The sequence below is a fragment of the Labeo rohita genome, unplaced genomic scaffold (assembly GCF_022985175.1).
Source record: "Labeo rohita strain BAU-BD-2019 unplaced genomic scaffold, IGBB_LRoh.1.0 scaffold_472, whole genome shotgun sequence".
Classification (NCBI taxonomy): Eukaryota; Metazoa; Chordata; class Actinopteri; order Cypriniformes; family Cyprinidae; genus Labeo; species Labeo rohita.
In genome coordinates, this window is record NW_026129392.1 from 6144 (window position 1) to 31157 (window position 25014).

The 25014-nt window shown below is 35.3% G+C and overlaps 3 protein-coding genes across 4 annotated transcripts; all 3 read left to right on the top strand.

Annotated features, from left to right (window-relative positions):
- The first annotated feature begins 35 nt into the window (after nucleotides 1-35).
- On the top strand, nucleotides 36-25006 carry LOC127160842 (polymeric immunoglobulin receptor-like). 2 transcript variants are annotated; one of them, XM_051103494.1, is made up of 10 exons: nucleotides 39-304; nucleotides 395-1039; nucleotides 1118-1429; nucleotides 21648-21962; nucleotides 22053-22364; nucleotides 22448-22507; nucleotides 22638-22733; nucleotides 22886-22926; nucleotides 23218-23380; nucleotides 24706-25006. In XM_051103494.1, exons 1-10 carry the CDS (start codon nucleotides 100-102, stop codon nucleotides 24744-24746), a joined length of 2190 nt encoding a protein of 729 aa, XP_050959451.1. In that variant the 5' UTR covers nucleotides 39-99; the 3' UTR covers nucleotides 24747-25006. The 2 variants fall into 2 exon arrangements, with proteins under 2 accessions (XP_050959452.1, XP_050959451.1); XM_051103495.1 differs by lacking the exons at nucleotides 21648-21962; nucleotides 22053-22364; nucleotides 22448-22507; ... (2 more) ...; nucleotides 23218-23380; nucleotides 24706-25006 and adding exons at nucleotides 1516-1833; nucleotides 14153-14248; nucleotides 14403-14443; nucleotides 14741-15009 and having other exon boundaries at nucleotides 36-304.
- On the top strand, nucleotides 1992-2634 carry LOC127160844 (trem-like transcript 4 protein). Its single transcript, XM_051103497.1, has 2 exons — nucleotides 1992-2183; nucleotides 2333-2634. Exons 1-2 carry the CDS (start codon nucleotides 2006-2008, stop codon nucleotides 2425-2427), a joined length of 273 nt encoding a protein of 90 aa, XP_050959454.1. The 5' UTR covers nucleotides 1992-2005; the 3' UTR covers nucleotides 2428-2634.
- LOC127160843 (CMRF35-like molecule 8) lies at nucleotides 6501-9113 on the top strand. Its single transcript, XM_051103496.1, has 5 exons — nucleotides 6501-6636; nucleotides 7116-7285; nucleotides 7474-7815; nucleotides 8304-8369; nucleotides 8447-9113. Exons 2-5 carry the CDS (start codon nucleotides 7246-7248, stop codon nucleotides 8593-8595), a joined length of 597 nt encoding a protein of 198 aa, XP_050959453.1. The 5' UTR covers nucleotides 6501-6636; nucleotides 7116-7245; the 3' UTR covers nucleotides 8596-9113.
- Nucleotides 25007-25014: the final 8 nt, after the last annotated feature.

Sequence of the window (25014 nt, forward strand, 5' to 3'; positions counted from 1 at the left end):
ATCTGATCGACAGGTGCAGTAAAAGATATTGATGTAATTGGATATTCTGGAGGAAGTGTTCTTATTGATACTGGGAAACATGGTTACAGTGCTAAGGACATGTATAAGTTACCTGAATGGAGAAGAATAAAAAATGATAAGAAACATGATCAACTAATTAATGAGGACAGATTATCAGTGTTTCGCAACAGCAAGGGAACCCTCTTGATCTTCATCAGAGAACTGAATCAACATGATGCTGGAAGATACAGGATTGGGGTTTCAGGCACGAGGCCTGAATATATGAATTTATTTGTGTTAGAGGGTAAGTCCTACTGACATCTAATTGAGTGTAATTAAATTACTGATCAATTTTAAAAACATGTCAATCTTTTGTTTTCTACATGAATGATAGATATTTGTTGTGGGATGTCAAAGATATTAATTGTGAATCGTGGAGATAATGTCATGATTAGCTGCAACTATTCAGAGAAACATAAAAATGATCCCAAAATCATGTTCAAAAAAGAAAAAGCCTCAATAGAGTTGATTTACACCACTGAGACATGGGGAAATAAAAAAGGATTGAGTTTTTCAGAAGAACGGGAAGAAAACACCTTCAGTGTGACAATTACTGCTGTGACACCAGATGATGGAGGAGTTTATTTATGTGGAGTTTGGATCAACAGATACTTGTACAGTTACTCCATTATTAATACTGTTCATCTACATATTGTTGATAAGCATAAATTGGCTACATATAGAGTGAGCGGCTACTCAGGAGGTGGTTTGATGATCAAGTGTGAACATCCTCAATACAAAACCAAACCAAAATACATCTGTAAAGAATCAGATGGATGTTCAGAGAGGAAGAATCCAGGAGTTCAGGATGAATGGATGGAGAATGGAGATGTTTCTTTATATGACGACACCAGAGCAGGAGTCTTGATGGTGTTTTTTAGAGAACTGAAAGCTGCAGATGCTGGAACATACAGGTGTGGAGTGAATGTATCTCACTATACTGAGAGATTCACTGAACTTCAGCTGAACGTCAAACACGGTGAGGAACATCAAATACTTTATCTTGCATGTTTGGAGTATCTGTTCTGATTTTTATGTAATTTCTTTTGGTTTATAGATGCAAAATATCCAAAGAGTGTGACTGAATCTGTGTATCTTGGTGAAGAAATCAACATCACCTGTCAGATCCCAGAGGAACATAAAGTTCATTTCTGCAAAGAGGATGATAATCACATCTGCCAAAACATCAGCTCATCTAAAGTGACACAAATGAATGGTTCATCTGAGAGAAATGAAGAGAGAGTTTTTACAGTGATCATCAGTAATGTGAGTGTGAGAGATGCTGGAGTTTACTGGTGTGGAGCAGAAACCAGAGACACATATTTGACTTTCATCTCCCTGAACACTAAAATTCAGCTCATCGTGATCAGTGAGTCAATTCAGATGATTTTACTGTAGTAAATACAGTACATTCAGAATCATGTGTGTTAAATGTCTGTGTTTGTTTGTTTTTAGTGGCTCCAGTAGTGAGACATGAAGGAGAATCTGCTGAGATCATCTGCCCTTATGATTCAATCTATAAATCAAAGTCAAAGTCTCTCTGTAAGGGGAAGTGCTCCACTAGAGACAGAAATACTCTCAATGAGACTGTGAGAGAAGAGAAAGAGACCAAGACTGACAGATTGACTCTGAATGATGACGTCACTGCAAGTGTCTTCACTGGGACCATCACTGGACTGACAGCAGAGGATGCTGGGAAATACTGGTGTGCAGTGACATTAGAAAGAGACCTCAATTATCTTTACACTCATCTGATCGTCATCATGAACGAGGGTGAGGAAGGTTTATTCATCTGAATATGTGAAACTACGGCTGTGAATTGATGTTCTTGTATTTGTGAACATTTCCAGAGCTGAACTTGACTAAGTATGAAGGAGACGACTTGTCAATCCAGTGCAAACATCAGGATGAAGATCAAAAATTTTGCAAAGCACATGAAGCCTCCATGTGTGTGAAGGATGGAGTTTCATTGGAGACGATCAGAGATGATCGATTCTCTTTCAGTGATGAAGCATCTACTGGAGTCTTTACTGTGAACATCATTGATCTGAGAGAAGAGGATTCTGGGATATACTGGTGTGGAGCTCACGTCACCACTAAAGTGCATTTAAAGGTCAAAAGGAGTAAGATGATTTTATTTATTATTAAATATTCAGATATCAACCCTTGAACAATTTAAATTGAAATGGAACATCATCAGTTTGAATATTTGTGTAGATAGTTTTCCATTTATGTGTATCTCTGTGTTTTTAGTACTCTGTTTTATTTTCAGATTTCTCCATGATCATCATTATTAGTGTGTGTGTGATGCTGCTGCTAATCGGTGGATTCACTCTGACTGTGTGGAAATTAAGACACAAAAGATGAGGTGATGCTCACACACACTTACCCACAGACCCCTCTGATATACTCCTGTATGCTACTGTCAGTTTCCAGAAGCATGCAGAGTTTCTCAGTGATGCTACAGTCAGATTCAGTAAGAATGAGATTCACTCTGATTACGCTGCAGTCAGTCACTGCATGAGACTCAACTTATAACTGATCACAGATCATCACATATTACCAATATTTTAAAATCAGACTCTGTATTATAACTATTATTACTATTTTTTTAGTTATTATTATTATTCTTTTTTTTTTATTTTTTATTCACATTGTCAGAACAAAGAATGCACTCATAGTTCATAATTTAATGTTGAAAAATGCTTTTATTAATCTGGGGTAAGTTTCAGCATCATTAGCCAACTATGGTAGCAAGTTCCATCTTTACCAACATTCAACGATTTGGTGTTTCCCCAAACCACAGTTCAAACGAACATTCGCAAACAATGTCACAAATTGATGTGGGTGGAACTACAGATCTCGACCTGTGGTTAGAAGTGTAGTTCCTTGTTAGTAAGACATATAGGTTCAATAAATTATGATCTTGGGCACAGTAAGCATGCAGTGCAATCTATATCTTCCATTCTATCTAAATATAAATACATTTTAATCTATGTATTTTTGCACATCCTTTGTCACAGCATTTTAAAAAGTGTGCAGACTGGGAACAAAAATAGTAAATTAGTCTTCAGGTGTCATGTTCAATATAGCTGCATTTTAGAGATCTATAATCAGTTAAATAGCAGAAGTTATTACTCAGTAACATCATTAACAACAAGCCATACATTGTTGAACTAATGTGGTTCGACGGAGAGTGTTTGGGAAACAGCCGTGAGTGTGAAGCAGTTCAGTGTGTGAAGTTTCCACTGCTGTTCACATTGTTTCTTTCACATGTTTAAAATAGTGTAAACTGACATTATGTGAGGGTGTGACAAAAACAGGAAATACAAACACATACTGTCAAGTTTCCACTCCAAATGTAGAGACACATGCAGCTTTTGACACATATTGTACACTTAAAGCTGAATTTTGCTTCTTGTTTAGTTTATTTAAAATGATCTAATAAAAACAACACTTGAACATTTTGTCACCACTTGTCATTACATTCAGTTCATTTACTTATTTGTTATTTTAAACTATTGAAGCTGAAAAAAGATTTGATTAGTACTTAACATTGTTGAAAATAGGAACATAATGATCTGATTGTCATTATGAATGGCAGTGAGAAATGTTTAGCATTTCTGCAAAGGAGAATTAAATCTGACATCAAACTGATGAATTTTAGATACTAGAGGAACATCCAGAAATACAGAATAGTAACATAATGACATGATTATCATTATGAAAGATAATAAAGATTATCATTTATGCAAAGGAGAAAGAATGAGTCTGGCATTTAAATTATATGAATTTAATTTTGTAGTAATTCATCTTCAAAGGACTAATTTGACAAATATACTTATTTATAAACAAAAAATAAAATGCACAGAGACAGCAATCAAAATCAACACAATGAGCCATCAAAATCAATCAAAATCATATTGCTTTAAATGCCATACATTTGTTAGTAAATTTATATAAATACCACTTTAACAAGCATCATTTTCATTATTATCTGTCTGTCTGGTTAAATTTGAAATAAAGTGTATCTTTATAGTAATACACTAGTTTGCTTTTCTGAATTCATCTAATAAAAATACAAACATAACTTTCATTAGGAAAATTTCTACAGACAGTGAAGTGGTCATTCTGTACAGTTGTGTTTGAAAGTCTGCAAAAGTACTTTAAACAACAAACATATATTTGATTTTGGTAAATTGGTACAAACATATGTTTGATTTGGTTATGTATTTTAAACTGAAAGTGTTTACCAAAAGAAAAACCTAGTATTTTTATTAAAAAAGACTTGCTTGTAAATGTCAGTGATTTATGTTTGCAGGGTTGTTTAATACTGTGGTGAGTGTAGTAAAGAAAAGCCGCCATGTGCTGCTCTCCAGCTTGCGGTTTTCTTTTTGCATTTAAATTATTTCGGTCAAAGCAATGCCGTTCAGCCACCTGTAGGTGTGATCAAAACAGGAAAAGGTTTTCAATACCCATTGTAATGTCTTACTTCGTAGAAAGATGCTGTGTAATATATGATAAAAAAAAAAATCGTATTTATAATAAATCAATTCCTCCAAAAAGTTTTATTCAGCTCATCTGAACTATTCAGGCTCAATATATGATTTAATATGATTTTCAGGCTAAAAACTGTTTTGCTCGGAGGTCAGTTTGTTAATCGTTCAGGGGCTGCAAGTTGTAATATTTCCAGTTGTAATTACCAGTTCTACGAGGATATGGAACAGTATGTTTTTTTTTGTTTTTTTTTTTTTTATTTTTTAAGTTTCTTCTCCGTTTATAACGAATTGTTTATGATCTACCGAGAGATGAAGGAAAGGAGATCAAATTCCAGCATTTCACTCTTTGCAAAGTTTTGTCCAAAATAATCAAAGCTTAAAAGTTTTGAAGTTTAAATGACAGCTGCTGTCTGTGGTGCTGAATCCACATCTGCCTGTTATAGTGTCAGAAGCATTATATATCTTGTGGTTTTCGTTTTAGCATTTTCATTGCTATGGTATGTGAAACTTTTATTTTCAATTTACTTTAACCATTAAATCATCTTGTAGGATTCACTGAAGCCCTTCTAGACCGCTGACATGTATGTTTTACTGCCGCCCTCTAGTGGATCATTTGAATGAAGCTGATCAATTTGTTTCTGTGTCATTTGTACATATATAGAACAGTGCTTGCTCTGTACATTTTTGATGTCTCTCTTATCGGACACAACCATTACAGGTCTAGTAGTTTGTTCTTGTGAGCTGATCTGGTGAACCCGGTGTCAACATGCTCGTGTAAAACCACCGGGTGTTTGCAGGTCAGTGTGCTGAAACTAGCGTGACAGGCTCTTGTGCTTGTGGTTTTCTTTCGCTGTTGCTATTTATATTATAGAGGGTTTCTTAGACAAAAAAAGAACGCAAACTTTCCACTCCATAAAGAGCTGCTGTGTATTTAATATAATATTATTTATAGTGTAATGCAGTTGTTCTTTGTATAGTTTTATTCAGGCCATCTAAAATTGTAAAGGTTCACAGTTTTTACAACATCATAAGGAGGAACAAGCTCAAAACTGTATTTTTTACCAACTGCAGTCAGTGTGTATTGCAAAATGGCTGCTTGCTTTTCAAAAATCATCATTATTATTTCAGCATGTTTTCTCTCAATGCATGAATAATTCACTGGGGATTAATCAAACGATTTTGAAAATTAGTCTTTAGTTATTAAATTAGTCTTTATTATTGAATCTGTCTTTTTTTTATCTTTCTAGAGATGGTTATTTCCTGTTCATGACTCATGTGTGAGTAAACGTGTAATTGAACCCTTTGGCTCCATCTGGTGGCAAATCTGAGTTAATGTCATATTTCTTGGTTCTATTACAAGGAGCTTTAGTTACATTGTATGGCGTTTTATAAGGTAGGGGGTTTATTTTAATTCTACTGTACTGAATAAGAGTCAGTCTGAAGGAATGAAACTTTGTCTAATTTGTGTTGTTAAACTGTCAACAGCTGCCTGTTAAATTCACCAAAACACACATAATTCAGATGATAAAGCCTCTAACCGCCTGAATATATGGTATACACTATATATTGGATCTATAGCCTTTTTTGTTATAGGACTGTATTTCAACCCTCTGTTTTGCATTATTTTAATAATTGAAGCTGCCTTGTATGTGTACCCTAAAAACCTGGTTGTATTACAGTAAAAGTGCAGTAACTATGTTTTTTAGAGTATTGATTACCATTTGTATAACCACAGGTTAATTTGTGGTTACTGTAGTTCAGGTATACTTTTGGTTTTATTTGTAGGAGAGCTAAGGGCATTTATAGGCACTTCTACAGTCACTGTAAACTACAGCTTCACAGAGCTTAAAGCTGCTCATTACTCAAGATTTGTGTTTGGTGATTTAGTGTTTCCAAGTGTTTGCATTTGCAGCTCTTGAAGGTCAGTGAAGTCAGTCACCATAAGACATTAATGAAGTGTAATATCATGTCGACGAGAACAGTTCATCTGGACAGACTGTGATTGTGTGTTTGTGATGAGTCCGTTCAGCTGCTGTCCATGGTGCTGAATATCTGAAGGACTCTCCTCTTCCAGCAGGTGATCAGACATTTCGTTCATAAAAATGTAAAAACATGCTGTTTTTTATAAAGTGACAGAGAATCCCAAAATCACATGTATATTAAAAAAAAATGGCAACAAAATGAATGCTCAGATTTCCGTTCTGGAAATATGTGCTTATGTGATTATATAGTACCTCAGCTGCATATTTAAAAATAACATTTTAGAAAACTTGTAATACAAAATATTGTCTTATTGTAGTTATTAATCAACTTGGTTAATTAATCAGTTTTACACTATTCAGCCAATTCATGCTGTCTTGCCTTACAGTGTAATAAAACATACTGATCAGTGATCAGTCACAAACCTGCACTTATACAGTTAGTTTAGAAACCGCTGCTGTTTGCATGTGTGTCCATCAGATGTCACTATCAAATGAAGCTTGTGTGAAGTATTAGTTTTACTTCCATCTTCTATACTTCTCTCTTGCTCTCTTTTTCTCTGTGTGCCATATACAGAGGAAGTGGGCGTCTCTGTCACATTTAGCAGAAGATGAAAGAAACACTCAGAGCTCATCTGAACACACATCGAGAGCTTCAGAAGAACTGAATCTACTAACAACAGAGAAGATCATTGAATAAGAGAAGAATGAAGATCATCTGGACTTTCACTCTGCTGATGATTCCTGGTAAGAATCTAAACTCACATCGTTCAGTGTTCACAGCGCACACAATCACTAAAAACAACAGGGTCTTTAACTTCAGGTCATTTTGTTGAACCAGAAATAGTAGCCTAATGAAATGTGAAAGTTCATAATTCAGTGCCATGCATATTATATATTATTGTAAATGCTATATTAATGCTGGTTTGTTGTAGGTGTTGTGAGCTCCATCAGTGTGACAGGATATTCAGGAGGTGAAGTCAACATCACATGCAAATATAATAAAGAATATACAGCAAATGCAAAGTATTTTTGTAGAGGAAAGAAGCCAGACAAAGTAAAAAATTATTTGTGGTGTTCTGAACTCATCAAGACTTATGAGAAAGATAAATGGGTTCATTCTGGAAGATTCTCTCTGTATGACGACACAAGAGCAATAGTTTTCACTGTGACCATGAGAAATCTGAGTGAACGTGATTCTGGGACGTACCAGTGTGGAGTTGACAGAACTACAAAAAAAGATTCCTACGCTGAAGTGAAGCTGAACGTTATAACAGGTGAGTAACTGAAACCCTCAAACCCATGATGATCTACAGAACATCAACACACATAATGACAGTAATAACAGTGAACTCCCTTCTATAAAGAACCTTCTGTGTAATGGAATTGATGAACCCTTGACACTGATACAGAACCTTTATTTTTAATGCAGAGCAAACATGTGACAAATGTGAGATTTATTAATCATTGTTTTTGCTGATAACAGAGATTGTAAATAAATATAAATGTATGTAAATCAACACATAACACTCTTATTATAGTCATGCCATTTGATGTCAGCATCTGTTATGTTTTATTCAGACTTTAAGTCCTCATCAGAGTTTCAAGATGCTCAGGTGTTGGCAGTTTGTGGTTTTGTTTGTGAAACATGTCTGATGTTTCAGTAATGTGTGAAAGGCATCAGCATCTGTGAGAACAGAGAAGTAAGTATCTGTGAGCTGAAAACACTTTATTTACCTCTAGTACTGGCTTTACTGTGTTTCAGAGAGAAATGAACACCAAACAACATCAGCTGAATCTCCACTGATCACATCTTCATCTCCTGTAACAGGTACAAACTCACTGATTTCTGTCAGTCGGTCAGTTTTGACTCTTCAGAGTGATTGAGTGAATCTGTGGTGTTTTCAGGCTCTTCTCTGATCATCAGTGTGTCTGTGCTTCTGCTTCTGATCATCACTGTGATTCTGTTAGTGATCGTGACTCTCTGGAGGAGGCGTCAATCCCACACAGTAAAACTCTTGCTCCTTTATACACTTACACACTTTTACCTTCTTTAAATAACATTTTCTATTTTTGTACATTGCTCAAACTGACATATTATTAGTCATAGTGATGTTTTTAGAGTGCTTCTTTACCTGCAAGTAAAGATGAGCAAAAATGACTGTGATTGCAAAAAGATGTTTGTCTGATACAGTTCAGAAAGCCAGTCGTGACTCTCAGAACTTCATCACATCCGCTGAGGATCTGATGTACTCCGTGGTGAATTTCCAGAAGAAAGTGGACTGTCCTGACAGTGTCAGTTTGAGGAATAATCAGGATTACAGTGAATACACTGCGGTCAGTTATCTCACTTACTGATGAGCCACAGCAGAGAATGTGTGTTATAAACCGATGCATTTAAAAATGTGGATCATTCACAATGAGTCCAAAACTAAAACATTGAGCACAAAATGAGACAAGTGCTGTGTAAACATAATATTTTGCATATGCAGACTGATATGCAGAGTGTGAGTGTAATGCAGACTGACATTAGCAGATGATTTTTTTCTAAAGCTGCTTTGGATCAGAAATAATTGTACAAGCAATATACAGTACAAATAAAAAATTACCTGATGCATTTAACAAGAGTTAGTCAGAAAATGTTTATTTACATATCAAATATATATATATATGGTTTTATGGTTTTATATAGAATGTTTTTTTGCATCATTAAATAGAACATGATTTAAAGAATCCCACTGTCTTGGCTGTATATATGTTATTATTTACTTACATAACTTTGTAAAATAATTTATTTAAAACAATTTTATGCATGTTTTCCATGCATGTGAATGTAATAATATTTTATTGTTCAAAATGGTGGGGACCGGCCTGTGGGCCCCACAATGAAAATATGTTTTATCAAAAAGAGAAAATGATGTTTATCTGAAATATTTTTATGTTTTCATGTAAGGTTTAGGTTTAGGGTAAAGGGTTTTGTTGGGGACATGTTTTTCGTATTTTCAGTATAAAAACTATAGAAGTCTATGGAAAGTCCCCACAAATGTCACAAAAACAAACGTGTGTTGTGTGTGTGTATGTGTATGGTATTTATCATGTTATGGGGATTAAATTGTGAGGTCCCCATGAGGAAACAGGCTTATAAATCATGCAGAATGAGTTTTTTTGAGAAAGTAAAAGTGTGCACAGTCTCCTGTGAGGGCTAGGTTTAGGTGTAGGGTGATAGAAAATACGGTTTGTACAGTATAAAAACCATTACGCCTATGGAATGTCCCCATAAAACATGTAAACCCAACATGTGTGTGTGTGTGTGTGTGTGTGTGATAAACACGCCATTTTTTCCATCCAGTTCAAAGCCGCAGAAAACTGGTGAAGGTTCAGGGTCTCAGTTTGATGTGAAGTGTGAAGATTAAACAGACTTAATCAGGAAACCCACAGTGAGGCCCTTAAGACTGAACACAGACAGACAAAAGATGAACATCCATTGTGAGCAGAAGACAATAAAGAGCTGCTTATTCAGTAATTCACCTTCAACATTTATTGTGTTGAATAAGATGTTAAAAGACTGTAAAATGTCTATGATCAACAAATTATTTATGTTTGAGTTTCATGAACAGGTCAAATAAAATCAAAACAATGAGCCGACAAATCAATAACAGAGACTGACAGACACTTATATTAAGTTTTTGCCAATTTATGCCAATACCACTTGGTACCACAACAACTGTTATTTTGATTTTCATTATCATCATTATTATCTCTCTGGCTAAAGACAAAGTATTATAATGCATTTTTATATGGCAGTAAGAATGGCATACTAGTTTGCTTTTCTGAATTCAGCAGAACATGATTGACAGTCTATAGAGATGTAAAAGTATTACCTAATGTAAAATGTCAGTTTCTGATGTTGTGTTGAGATATTACCTGTGATCTGGGACAGTCTGTGATAATATGATGATTGTGTTTGAATGTTTACAAGAATACTTTAAAGAACAAACATAAGTTTGACTTTATTAGCAATTTTAAATTCACAAGTGTAATTTAAGAAAAAAATGCATTTGTTTTCTTTACTAGGATAAAGTGACTTGCTTGTAAGAGTCTTAGTGCTTTGTGTTTGCAGGGTTTTTCATATGGTGGTCAGTGAGCTGAAGATCATTGACATGAAATGCCAGTCTGTGGTTTTCTTTTGCTCTATTTATTTTCTTTGGGTCAAACCAAGAAGCCCTTCAGCCACCTGCAGGTATGATAAAAACAGGAAATGGTTTCTTGAGAAATGATGAACGCAAACTTTCCACTCCATAAAAATGCTGTGCATTTGTTTAATAAAAAAGTACTTAGCCTATAATAAACCAAAGCTCTCACTTTAGTCAGGCCGTCCAGAGCCAAAAAATAACTCAAACACTAAGCTTTTTTTTAGGGATATTATAATTTAAAGCCAGACAACAAATGCACTGAACACATATTTGGTGAAAAGACAGCATCAATTTGATTGAGACTATAAACACAAATACAAATGTCTTATTGAAGCCTGTGGCTCTAATGATGATAATTATTTGCTGGAAAAAAAAAAAAAAAAAACTTTGTGTATGTTATGGCTGAAAGAGTATGTGCCTGTCTCTTTTTTATTCTTCTGTTCTGATTTGAGGAATTGTTGTTCCTGATGTATGAGTTAGTTGTTTTTGTTAGTTGTATGTGATATATTTTCTACTACATCTTACATTTTTATTATTTTCTTAATGTTTTCTTCTTTTAATTATTTAAATCTTGAAACTGAGTTTTAAAGTTACTATACTTGCCCCATTAATGGAAGATTTAAATAATGATGATCAGTTTGATTCAGTGTCATTTTTCTTTAGATAGAGAACATTTGTCTTGAGCTCTCAGTAGTCTCGTTTAGACAGACCTTCACACTGACGGCAGAAGGTGTGGGAACCTTGGCCGCTGTGAATGGCCAAGTCGCCCAAGAGACCATATGATTGATAAGTAAAGTAACCAATCACATGTTGTGTCACGTCACGTTTAGGGGCGTGGAAATGTCTCCTTCAATAACAGACCGGCGTGAGAATGTGAAACACTTGGACATATACTAATGCTGCATTCACACCATCTCGTATTTCCGAGATGAAAACACGTGACATTTTACACTATCCGAATTATGAGTTTCTGTGGCAACACTATCAACGCCAAAGCCCTCACGTGCTCCTTTCATATATCACATACTTTTGAAAACCCAGCGTTTAGTTGATCCCGATTAGCATTCATTGTCACAGATGTAAACACGATGGCTTTCTTTTTCTTTGAGGGGGTTTGGTGTCACGGCATCTTTGTTTCTATGGGTAAAGTTTACAAACTGGACACACATGTCTTTTGGGAATCCTGTATAACTCATCCAAACCGATGCTGACTTCAAAACTCCTAAAGTGTTTCCAATTTTGTGTTCAATATGCATCGGACGTTCAGCCAACCTCCACTAGGTGGCGCTCTTTCAGTGTGATTAATGTGATATTCAGTCAGTGGTGATGGTGGGAGGAGCCAGTAAAGCTGCTCATTACTGATGAAGAGCTGAATAAAGAGGAAGTAACTAAAGCAGACAGATGTAGAGACAGAGAGATTCACACAGAGATCATTCAGCATAAAGAAGACTGAACTCAACTCACAATGAAGATCCTCCTCATCTTCTTCACTTTCTACCTGATCTCAGGTCAGAGCTTTTCTCTTTCATCACTGCAGTAATGATGCTGTTTTCTGTTCATCAGCTTTCTGATCACAGTATCAATCTGATCGACAGGTGCAATAAAATATATTGATGTGACTGGATATTCTGGAGGAAGTGTTCTTGTTGATTCTGGGAAACTTTGGTTCAGTGACTCTGCTAAATATATGGCCAAATTACCAGAGTGGAGAACAATAATAAATGATACAAAACATGATAAATGGGTTAATGAAGGAAGATTCACACTGTTCCAAAACAAAGAGGGAAACCTCATGATCTACATCAGAGAACTCAATCAACATGATGCTGGAAGATACGCAGTTGATGTTCTTCACAACCAGCGTATATACATGTCCCTGAATGTAGAAGAAGGTCAGTCATTTAATGATCAAAATATTTGTTTAATAAAACTAGTGATTTCTGAAAAAAAAAAAAATTAATCTTTGTACACTATCACAGATTCCTGTTGTAAAGTGTCAAAGAGAGTGATGGTGAATATTGGAGAAACTGACAGTTTCAGCTGTGAATATTCACAGAATCATATTAATGATCCCAAGATCATATTCAAAGAAGAAAAAGACTCCATTGAGATGATTTACAGCATATGGAATAAAGAAGGACGATTCAGCATTTCCAAAGACAAACATAAAAACATTTTCAGTGTGAGAATTACTGCTGTGACACCAGATGATGGAGGAGTTTATTTATGTGGAGTTTGGATCAACAGACACTCGTACAGTTACTCTGTTATTAATACTGTTCATCTGCATATTATTAGTAAGTAGAACAAAGTCAATCAAATCTGGCAGAAAACAGTCTGCGTCTGAAACAGATTTAGTGATATTTGTGTTGTGACAGATAAATTGGCTGTGTATAAAGTGAGCGGCTACTCAAGCGGTGGTTTGATGATCAAGTGTGAACATCCTCAATACAAAACCAAACCAAAATACATCTGTAAAGAATCAGATGGATGTTCAGAGAGGAAGAATCCAGGAGTTCAGGATGAATGGATGGAGAATGGAGATGTTTCTTTATATGACGACACCAGAGCAGGAGTCTTGATGGTGTTTTTTAGAGAACTGAAAGCTGCAGATGCTGGAACATACAGGTGTGGAGTGAATGTATCTCACTATACTGAGAGATTCACTAAACTTGAACTGAACGTCAAACATGGTGAGGAAACTAAAATACTTTATCTTGCATGCTTGGAGTATCTGTTCTGAGCTGTTTTATGTAATTTCTTTTGGTTTATAGATGCAAAATATCCAAAGAGTGTGACTGAATCTGTGTATCTTGGTGAAGAAATCAACATCACCTGTCAGATCCCAGAGGAACATAAAGTTCATTTCTGCAAAGAGGATGATAATCACATCTGCCAAAACATCAGCTCATCTAAAGTGACACAAATGAATGGTTCATCTGAGAGAAATGAAGAGAGAGTTTTTACAGTGATCATCAGTAATGTGAGTGTGAGAGATGCTGGAGTTTACTGGTGTGGAGCAGAAACCAGAGACACATATTTGACTTTCATCTCCCTGAACACTAAAATTCAGCTCAACATCACCAGTGAGTCAATTCAGATGATTTCACTGTAGTAAATACAGTCTATTCAGAATCATTTGTGTTAAATGTCTGTGTTTGTTTGTTTGAAGTGCCTCCAGTAGTGAGACATGAAGGAGACTCTGTTGAGACTACAACTAGTTCCTTTATGACAGAGATCACAGGTCGTCAAAGATTACAAACTGAGTTCTAAATATTTAATGCATATAAAATGTTTTCACTTGCAGTGAGTTTATGACCTATAAATGTTAAAACAAACGTGATGTTGCAATAGAAAAGAGTAGGAACATCATACATTTTATGTCATTCATCTCTGGACTGTGTGTTTGTTTTATTCTCAGATTTCTCCATGATCATCATTATTAGTGTGTGTGTGATTCTGCTGCTGATCAGTGGATTCACTCTGACTGTGTGGAAATTAAGACACGAGAGACGAGGTGACGCTTGGTTTAATTTTAATTTAAGTTATATTAGCATCTCTGAGCAGCAGTAAAATCTCTCAGTCAATGAGTTTCTGTCTCAGATGCTGCTGACATTTGATGTTGATCTACTTCTCTTTCTGAGTGATTTGTTTTGTGTTGGGTTAATCAGGAAGAACCTCAACATCAGGCAAGAGAAAGAAAAATACAATGGTGAGTTACAGTGTTTTGTGCATATTTATGTGATTATACAGTACATTTGCTCCTATTCAGTAGCGGCTCATCAGAGGCAGTGAGTGATGCTGATGCCTCCTTAAATAATTACTCAAAATTGGTAGGTAAAGCTGTTTGTTTCCAATAATTTGGTGATGAGAAAGATTATACTGAAGTTTTTATCCATGTACAGTTTTTGTGATAACTACAAGTACCTCAGCCTTCTCAAAACTCCCCTACCAGCTGCCATTCCTCTTTTAAATGTGCATTTTCTCTCTATTTTCTCTCTATGTTCAGTCATCACATGCAGACAGCAGACGTGATTCTCTCTCAGATCCTGGATTAGCCCAAACTAACAGTCATGATGATCCACCTACAGTCCCTTCTGATGGGCTCCTGTACGCTGCTGTCAGTTTCCAGAAGCGTGAAAAGTCTCTCAGTGACGCTACAGTCAGATTCAGTAAGAATGAGATTTACTCTGATTACACCAAAGTCACTGCATGAGACTCAACTAACTATAACAGATCACAGATCATCACGTTTCCAGTAGTATTTTAAAAACAGACTTTTTTTTTTTTTTTTTTTAATATTTGTTTTCATTCACAGTTCATTAATAAAAATGTCCTCAGAATTCATAATTTAATGTTGAAACGTATGTTTTTTTTTTTTTTTTTTTTTTTTTATTGATCAGAGTAGTTCAGTTCAGTGTGTGAATAATGAGACACTTTAAAGTTTGCGCTGCTGCTCATGTTGCTTCTTTCACATGTTTAAAATAGTTTGTCAGCTCAGTTTATCTGAGGTCATGATGAACACAGGAAATAAAACCCCTGAGAAACATTTCTAGAATATACTGTCAAGTTTCCACTCCACATATAGAGACACATGCAGCAGCTTTGACACGTACAGTTAAGACTCTTTAGTAGCAGCTCTTAAACAGACCTTTATGATGAGACACATGAAGTTTGAGAATCATTTGTACTCTGTTCAGAACTGTTAAAATGGCTTAATTAAAAAAAAAAATATATATATATATATAAATAATATATAGGTATAAATTATTATTATTATTATTATTATTATTATTATTATTATATTTTATTTTTTTATTATTATTTATTTATTTATTTATTTTGGTATTTTGCAACAGGATCAACTTTTTAATTTTAATATTTTGTTCCCTCTCTGGAGCACCCATAGTTTTGCCTGAAATTACCTGATGGCTTGTCCTGCTTTAGATTTGTACATACAAAGTAGTTACACAGAGATTATAAAGAAGACATTGATAGCATTAACAACAGTGCATAGGGAGTGAATGAATCTAGTTTTCATACTGATGAAATATCAGTATCAGAACATAATTCTCTGATTATTGTTATGAAAGACAGTGAGAAAGATTAGTGTGTTCAAGTCTGCAAATGAATAGACTGCCATCAATCAGGTAATTGAATTTTAAGAGTATTGATTTGCTTATTTTCATTTTTTTAAAATGTTTTGTCATTATTGTCATATTCAAAGACTTGAAAATGACATGTTTTATTCTGATTTTTCTCAAAGTTTCTCATGAACATTGTGTGTGTGTGTTTGTGTGTGTGTGTGTGTGTGTGTTTGCATGATGAACAGGCTGTTTTCTGTCCAGCTCAAAGCCACAGAAAACAGTTTGACAGTTCAGGGTCTAAGTTTAGTTTGACTGTGACGATTAAACAGACAGTGAACAGTGAACAGACTATGAAGATTATTCAGGAAACCCACAGTGAGACACATGAGACTGAACAAACAGAAGATGAACATCTATCGTGAGCAAAAGACATCAAAGACTAAGAGCTGCTCATTCAGCTCACTTACTGAAAATGTTGAATTATATGAAATGCTGAATAAGTCCATGTGTGATTTGACAGTATTACTTTTATAAGGAGAAAAAAAAAGTAAGTCCACAAATCACAGAATGTCTATAAAATGCTGTACATGTTTTACATTTGTATTGCTAAGTTTAGTAATTTTATGTTAATGTCATGTTAAGAAGCAGCATCTCCAGGTTTAGTAATACTGGTTTTGTAATACAGGTTTTTACTAGGTTATTAAAGAGACTTGCTTGTAAATGGCTCAGTGTTTTGCATTTGCAGGGTTGTTGAACACTGTGGTCAGTGTGATAAAGATAACCAACATGTGCTGCTCCAAAGATCAATCAACATGCTGCCTTGTGGTTTTCATTTGCTCTTGCATTTAGATTATTTTGGTCAAACCAAGATGCCCTTCAATAATCTGCAGGTGTGTTAAAAACAGAAAATGTCTTTACAACATCACAGAAAAAAACGATTTTGCTAACAAGTACTTTACCAAGTGCAGTCATGAGTGTGTAACAGAATTTGTTAACTTATCAGATGCTAAAATGCCCCTTCACATTTTCAAATATTCAAACATGTGCGACAACACACGTGGGAACCAATGAGGTTTAAGCACAGTTTCCCTTTTCTCTTTATATGGCGCTGAGCGCTGCACGTCCATTTGAATGAAAACAACGTTTGTGGGTAAATCGTCATATGAACAGGCAGATCAGGGGGAGTAAGATTTCTGTGAGTAATCTATTAATTTCAGACCTGTTCTTCACACAGAGCTGTTTTATGTCTTCAGAAGACTTGCAATTACACATCACGGAACGAATGGACCATTTATATAGTAGGAGAGACCAGAGGCGATTCTAACAGGGGGTAACTGTAACATCAGAAACAAGCTAAAGTGATGGCCCTTGATCTGCACATGCTCAGTAGGATTCTCTCTCTGCCTGTGAAAAAAATAGCACAATCATGTCACCTCAGCAGAACTTTTTAACTTTTTTACAGTATTTTTATTTTTTTTTATTTTTTTTTTGATGTCTAAAGTTTAGATGACTGCAAATTTAAACTTATATAGATTTTATCTCTAGGTTATTGATAAAAAAGATTATGATGAACAACCAATGTCAACATGGGAGTGCATTATGTTAACTTATGTTAGGATCCTGTTTGTGGACTTCAGCTCTGAACAATATCATCTCAAACCTTCTCCTGCCCAAATTAACTCAGCTCCCCCCATGGTTGTGTTCACTCCCCACTGCTCTTATTCCTCTACACAAATGACTGCTCTTCAAAGGACCCCTTCTGTCAAGCTCCTGAAGTTTGCAGACGACACCAAACTTATCGGCCTCATTCAGGACAGTGATGAGTCTGCTTACAGACAGGAGGTTAAAGAGCTGGCTGTCTGGTGCAGTCTCAACAACCTGGAGCTAAACACGCTCAAAACAGTGGAGATGATCATAGACTTCAGGAGGAACTCTCCTGCACTTCCCCCACTCACCATCATGAACAGCACTGTAATGACAGTGAAGTCATTCAAGTTCCTGGCCACCACCATCTCTCAGGACATGGAGTGGGACAATCAGTCATTTGTTAAAAAAATCATTGTTAAAAAGGCCCAACAGAGGCTGTAATTGCTTCACCAGCTGAGAAAGTTCAACCTGCCACAGGAGCTGCTGAAACAGTTCTACTCCGCCATCACTGAATCCGTCTGCACTTCAATAACTGTGTGGTTCAGCTCAGCTACCAAATCTGAACACGGAAGACTACGTTGGAAAGTTCAGTTTCTGCTGAGCGAATCATTGGTACAACCCTCCCCACTCTCCAAGAACTGTATCCAAAGTGAGCAAAAGGGTTGCCAAAGTCACTCTGGACCCCTCATATACAGCACATTCCCTCTTTGAACTGTTGGCATCCAGTCAACACTATAGAGCACTGAGCACCAGAACGGCCAGTTTCTTCCCTCAGGAAATTCATCTTATGAACACTTGACAATAATTGTGGACACTATTTATATACACTTACTGTATACATTTATTTATCTAAAACACATACTTAAATCTGTCAATTTGTATATTATTATTCTCTATTTACTTTTTTTGTTTTTTTTCTTTTATTATGTTGTTGTTTTTTCTTTTCAGTCATTATGTTGCACTGTGGAAGCATCTGTCATGAAAAAAAATAAATAAAAATAAATAAATAAATAAATGCCTCCTATGTTGTAATGATTTTATCATGGCTGCAACATTGGGGGCAAATGCAGCACAATGATACAATTGCCCCTGTTGTTACAGCCATGATAAAATCTCCTATGCAAGCCACATGGCCCAGTGTAAGTACCTTCTGTGTCTGTGTTGACATACTTTTCTGTTGGAAAATAAACATATTTAAATGTATTACTACATTTAAAGATTATTAGTGTTACACATTAAACAATGTGTTGCTTTTAAATCTTTTTAAATATAAAATGCATATTATCTCCACATTATCTCATTGAGTTATTCTGTTAATATGTCTATCTTGTACCATTTCAATAAAGTTTGGTTAAAGATTGTTCTTGACTCATCAGCTGGTCTAGTTAAAAGGGGTCATCGGATGCAAAGTTCATTTTTTCATGTTGTTTGAACATTAATGTGTGTTGGCAGTGTATGTACAAATCTACCCTATAATGATAAAAATCCATGCAGTGGTTTTTAATTCATCTGTAAAAATAATATCCCCTTTTTCAAATCAAGCCATTCTCAGATGTCAACAGAGGCCGCTCCCACAATAGTTGATTGACATTAACGTCTTACCTCAGATCAGCTGTAACAGTCCGACCGCCATTGTTTTGATGCCGGAGCAGTGATGTAAGTTAGACAAGAATATCTCAGATTGAGGTGTTGTGTAGCTGGATGTAATAATGAACATAGTGGTCATCATTTACTCATGACATCTGAGCCGCTGAAGATGCGATTTACATATATCTGTCTATGTTCACGCAAATCATTCGTGATCCAGCTTCACTTACAGCAGAAGTGAGTATAAGGGGTTTTTACTTTAGAGTATATGCAATCACCTTTCCTAATAACTTGCTAGTTAGCAAGTTCCGAGGCTAAAGTAAACAATCTCTCAGAGCACAGCTCCTCACTCCACAGAGAGAAGAGAGAGGCAGAGCGAGCAGAGCTGATTAACATTTAAAGCAACCTCGACCAGAACAGGATGAATTTTGCAGAGCTAATTTTGAGAGGTAAAAAGGGTGTTGTTTTACTCAACCATTGAGAATTTTTAACCAAAGTGTATTATAGACATTTCATTAAGATACTAGAGAATCATATCAACTTAAAACATATGATGTATTACATCTAAAATAATTTTTCTTTGACTAAACATATTTTAAACATTATATACTAAACATTATAATTCATTTGTTTCAGTAAAATGAGCTTTATGTGATTGTATTGTATGGTAGTTGATACATAATTTATTTACTTGTGTTCTGGTTTGAAGAATTGAAGAAATGTCACTAATTTACACACCTCCTGTATGCAAAAAAGTGTTCAAACAAATCCAGACATATGTTAGTCAGATCTGGTCTGTTTGACTCTAAAAGGCTGTTTTTTTTTTTTTTTTTACAACTGATTAAAAAATATAAATGTCAAGTTGAAAGTATTAGATGCATTTTCGTTCTCAGGATTGTATTGGTTTTAGATTAACTCAGTGAATTTATTTCTTCAGTTTACTAACGCCCTCTAGTGAAACTTTTTTAATAATGCAATTAACTTAGGTGTCATTTGTCCTTATATAGAGAAAATGAAACCTGTATGAGCTCTCAGTGTCAGACACTGTAACCTCCACTAGGTGGCGCTCTTTCAGTGTGATTAATGTGATATTCAGTCAGTGGTGATGGTGGGAGGAGCCAGTAAAGCTGCTCATTACTGATGAAGAGCTGAATAAAGAGGAAGTAACTAAAGCAGACAGATGTAGAGACAGAGAGATTCACACAGAGATCATTCAGCATAAAGAAGACTGAACTCAACTCACAATGAAGATCCTCCTCATCTTCTTCACTTTCTACCTGATCTCAGGTCAGAGCTTTTCTCTTTCATCACTGCAGTAATGATGCTGTTTTCTGTTCATCAGCTTTCTGATCACAGTATCAATCTGATCGACAGGTGCAGTGAGATGCTTCAGTGTCACTGGATATTCTGGAGGAAGTGTTCTTGTTGATTCTGGGAAACGTTGGTTCAGTGACTCTGTTAAAAACATGTTCAAATTACCAGAGTGGAGAACAATAATAAATGATAATAAACATGATAAATGGATTAATGAAGGAAGATTCACACTGTTTCAAAACAATGTGGGAAACCTCATGATCTACATCAGAGATTTGAACCATAATGATGCTGGAGAATACCAGATTAGACATCATGGCCAGTGGTCCATTGATATGACTTTGAATGTGAAAGACGGTCAGTTTTAAGATCAAAGTCTTTGTGTAGTAAAACTACTAATCATTTCAAAGCTTTTATATATATATGAAATATATTTCTTTATGTCAATGACAGATTCATGTTGTAAAGGATCAAAGAGAGTGATGGTGAATATTGGAGAAACTGCCAGTTTCAGCTGTGAATATTCACAGAATCATATTAATGATCCCAAGATCATATTCAAAGAAGAAAAAGACTCCATTGAGACGATTTACAGCAGGTTGAAGATGAACAGAAGATTCAGTATTTCTGATGACAAACATAAAAACATCTTCAGTGTGAGAATTACTGCTGTGACACCAGATGATGGAGGAGTTTATTTATGTGGAGTTTGGATCAACAGACAATCATACAGTTACTCTGTTATTAATACTGTTCATCTGCATATTATGGGTGAGTAATACTATCAGTTAGATCAATTTTTCAATGCTTTGATTCATATTTTTATGTAGTTCTCTCAGATCACAAATAAAACTTTGAATGTTGACAGATTCATGTTGTGGGGAATCAAAGACAGTAAGAGTAAATAGTGGAGAAACCTCTGCTTTCAGCTGTGAATATTCAGAGGATCAAAGGTATTTTAGAAAGATCATATTCAGAACAAGAAACAACATCATTGATGAGGTGATCTCCACTAATGACAAATGGTATCAGAAAGAAAGACTCAGCATTTATGACAACAAATCAAACCTCTTCAGTGTGAGAATCACTGCTGTGACACCAGATGATGGAGGAGTTTATTTATGTGCCGTTTGGATCAACACACACCCGTACAGTTACTACATTATTACTACTGTTCAGCTACATATTATTAGTGAGTAAAACTAAATCAAATCAAGGTTTTTACATTTTGTGTTTGTGTCAGATTTGATAATGATTAGATGTGATATTTGTGATTGACAGCTAAAGTGAGCGTGTCTAGAGTGAGCGGCTACTCAGGAGGTGGTTTGATGATCAAGTGTGAACATCCTCAATACAAAACCAAACCAAAATACATCTGTAAAGAATCAGATGGATGTTCAGAGAGGAAGAATCCAGGAGTTCAGGATGAATGGATGGAGAATGGAGATGTTTCTTTATATGACGACACCAGAGCAGGAGTCTTGATGGTGTTTTTTAGAGAACTGAAAGCTGCAGATGCTGGAACATACAGGTGTGGAGTGAATGTATCTCACTATACTGAGAGATTCACTGAACTTCAGCTGAACGTCAAACACGGTGAGGAACATCAAATACTTTATTTATCTTGCATGTTTGGAGTATCTGTTGTACATAAAGTGTTTTATGTAATTTTGTTTTGGTTTATAGATGCAAAATATCCAATGGATGTGACTAAAACTGCTTATCTTGGTGAAGAAGTCAACATCACCTGTCAGATCCCAGAGGAACATGAAGTTCATTTCTGCAAAGAGGATGATAATCACATCTGCCAAAACATCAGCTCATCTAAAGTGACACAAATGAATGGTTCATCTGAGAGAAATGAAGAGAGAGTTTTTACAGTGATCATCAGTAATGTGAGTGTGAGAGATGCTGGAGTTTACTGGTGTGGAGCAGAAACCAGAGACACATATTTGACTTTCATCTCCCTGAACACTAAAATTCAGCTCAACATCATCAGTGAGTCAATTCAGATGATTTAACTGTAGTAAATACAGTCTATTCAGAATAATTTGTATTAAATGTCTGTGTTTTTCCTCTAGTGAGACACAAAGGAGAATCTGTTGAGACTACAACTAGTCCATTTATGACAGAGATCACAGGTCATCAAAGATTACAAACTTAAATATTTAATGCATATAAAATGTTTTCACTTGGAATAATGGAAAAGAGTAGGAACATCATAAATGTTATGTCATTCATCTCTGCACTGTGTGTTTGTTTTATTTTCAGATTTCTCCATGATCATCATTATGAGTGTGTGTGTGATTCTGCTGCTGATCAGTGGATTCACTCTGACTGTGTGGAAATTAAGACACGAGAGACGAGGTGACGCTTGGTTTAATTTTAATTTAAGTTATATTAGCATCTCTGAGCAGCAGTAAAATCTCTCAGTCAATGAGTTTCTTTTAGATGCTGCTGACATTTGATGTTGATCTACTTCTCTTTCTGAGTGATTTGTTTTGTGTTGGGTTAATCAGGAAGAACCTCGACATCAGGCAAGAGAAAGAAAAATACAATGGTGAGTTACAGTGTTTTGTGCATATTTATGTGATTATACAGTACATTTGCTCCTATTCAGTAGCGGCTCATCAGAGGCAGTGAGTGATGCTGATGCCTCCTTAAATAATTACTCAAAATTGATTGTAGGTAAAGCTGTGTGATTTGTTCCAATAATTTGGTGATCAGAAAGATTTTATCCATGTACAGTTTTTGTGATAACTACAAGTACCTCAGCCTTCTCAAAACTCCCTACCAGCTGCCATTCCTCTTTTAAATGTGCATTTTCTCTCTATTTTCTCTCTATGTTCAGTCATCACATGCAGACAGCAGACGTGATTCTCTCACAGATCCTGGATTAGCCCAAACTAACAGTCATGATGATCCACCTACAATCCCCTCTGATGGGCTCCTGTACGCTGCTGTCAGTTTCCAGAAGCGTGAAGAGTCTCTCAGTGACGCTACAGTCAGATTCAGTAAGAATGAGATTCACTCTGATTACGCCACAGTCAGTCACCGCATGAGACTCAACTAACTATAACAGATCACAGATCATCATGTTTCCAACAGTATTTTAAAAACAGACTGTTTTTTTATATTTGTTTTCATTCACAGTTCATTAATAAAAATGTCCTCAGAATTCATAATTTAATGTTGAAACGTATATTTGTTTCTTTTGTTGTTGTTGTTTTTATTGATCAGAGTAGTTCAGTTCAGTGTGTGAATAATGAGACACTTTAAAGTTTGTGCTGCTGCTCATGTTGCTTCTTTCACATGTTTAAAATAGTTTGTCAGCTCAGTTTATCTGAGGTCATGATGAACACAGGAAATAAAACCCCTGAGAAACATTTCTAGAATATACTGTCAAGTTTCCACTCCACATATAGAGACACATGCAGCAGCTTTCACATGTACAGTTAAGACTCTTTAGTAGCAGCTCTTAAACAGACCTTTATGATGAGACACATGAAGTTTGAGAATCATTTGTACTCTTCAGTTCTGTTAAAATGGCTTAATTGAAAAGTGGATCCTGTTGTTAAATAAATAAATAAATAAATAAATAAATATCCACATCCAGGCACTCACATAGTAAGCAAAGTAAAAAGCCAGGGTGTTAACAAAGGCCTTCTTGCTGATGCTGATAGCATTGATGCAGCCCTGGTCAAGATAGCCCAGTTTGTTAAAAATTTCTTGTTTTTATTTTTATACTGATGAAACACAACAGATCCTTTTTTTATAAAGAAGACATTTTGCATTCTCTCTCTGGAGCACCCATAGTTTTGTCTGAAATTATTGATGCACCCCTGGTAAAGATTTTTTCTTTGTTCAAATGGCTTGTTTTTATTTATATATTGATCATAGATTTGTACATACAAAATAGTTTCACAGAGATTATAAAGAAGACATTGATAGCATTAACAGCATTGCATAGGGAGTGAATGAATCTAGTTTTTATACTGATGAAATATCAGTATAAGAACATAATTCTCTGATTATTGTTATTAAAGACAGTGAGAAAGATTAGTTTGTGCAAAGGAAAAAGTGCAATTTAAATTATATAATTTCATAAATCTTATTTTATATCATGTTCAGGACAAATTTAAATATTAACATATGAACTACCATCAATCAGGTAATTGAATTTTAACAGTATTAATTTGCTTATTTTCATTTTTTGAAATGTTTTGTCATTATTGTCATGTTTAAAGACTTGAAAATGACATGTTTTATTCTGATTTTGTCTCAAAGTTTCTCATGAACATTAAAAGTGTTTTTGTGTGTGTGTTTGCATGATGAACAGGCTGTTTTCTGTCCAGCTCAAAGCCACAGAAAACAGTTTGACAGTTCAGGGTCTAAGTTTAGTTTGACTGTGACGATTAAACAGACAGTGAACAGTGAACAGACTATGAAGATTATTCAGGAAACCCACAGTGAGACACATGAGACTGAACAAACAGAAGATGAACATCTATCGTGAGCAAAAGACATCAAAGACTAAGAGCTGCTCATTCAGCTCACTTACTGAAAATGTTGAATTGAAGAAAAGACTGAAAAATGTTTATGATCAACAATTTGTCCATGTGTGATTTGACAGTATTACTTTTATAAT

Excerpts from the sequence above, each read along its gene's own strand:
- LOC127160842 (XM_051103494.1), top strand. The coding sequence starts at position 100 with ATGTATAAGTTACCTGAATGGAGAAGAATAAAAAATGATAAGAAACAT. Across the intron at positions 305-394 it reads GAATTTATTTGTGTTAGAGG|ATATTTGTTGTGGGATGTCA; the intron begins GTAAGTCCTACT and ends CATGAATGATAG. Across the intron at positions 22,734-22,885 it reads ATTAAGACACGAGAGACGAG|GAAGAACCTCGACATCAGGC; the intron begins GTGACGCTTGGT and ends TGGGTTAATCAG.
- LOC127160843 (XM_051103496.1), top strand. The coding sequence starts at position 7,246 with ATGAAGATCATCTGGACTTTCACTCTGCTGATGATTCCTG. Across the intron at positions 7,286-7,473 it reads CACTCTGCTGATGATTCCTG|GTGTTGTGAGCTCCATCAGT; the intron begins GTAAGAATCTAA and ends GGTTTGTTGTAG. Across the intron at positions 8,370-8,446 it reads ATCTTCATCTCCTGTAACAG|GCTCTTCTCTGATCATCAGT; the intron begins GTACAAACTCAC and ends TGGTGTTTTCAG.
- LOC127160844 (XM_051103497.1), top strand. The coding sequence starts at position 2,006 with ATGTGTGTGAAGGATGGAGTTTCATTGGAGACGATCAGAGATGATCGA. Across the intron at positions 2,184-2,332 it reads GCATTTAAAGGTCAAAAGGA|ATTTCTCCATGATCATCATT; the intron begins GTAAGATGATTT and ends TTTTATTTTCAG.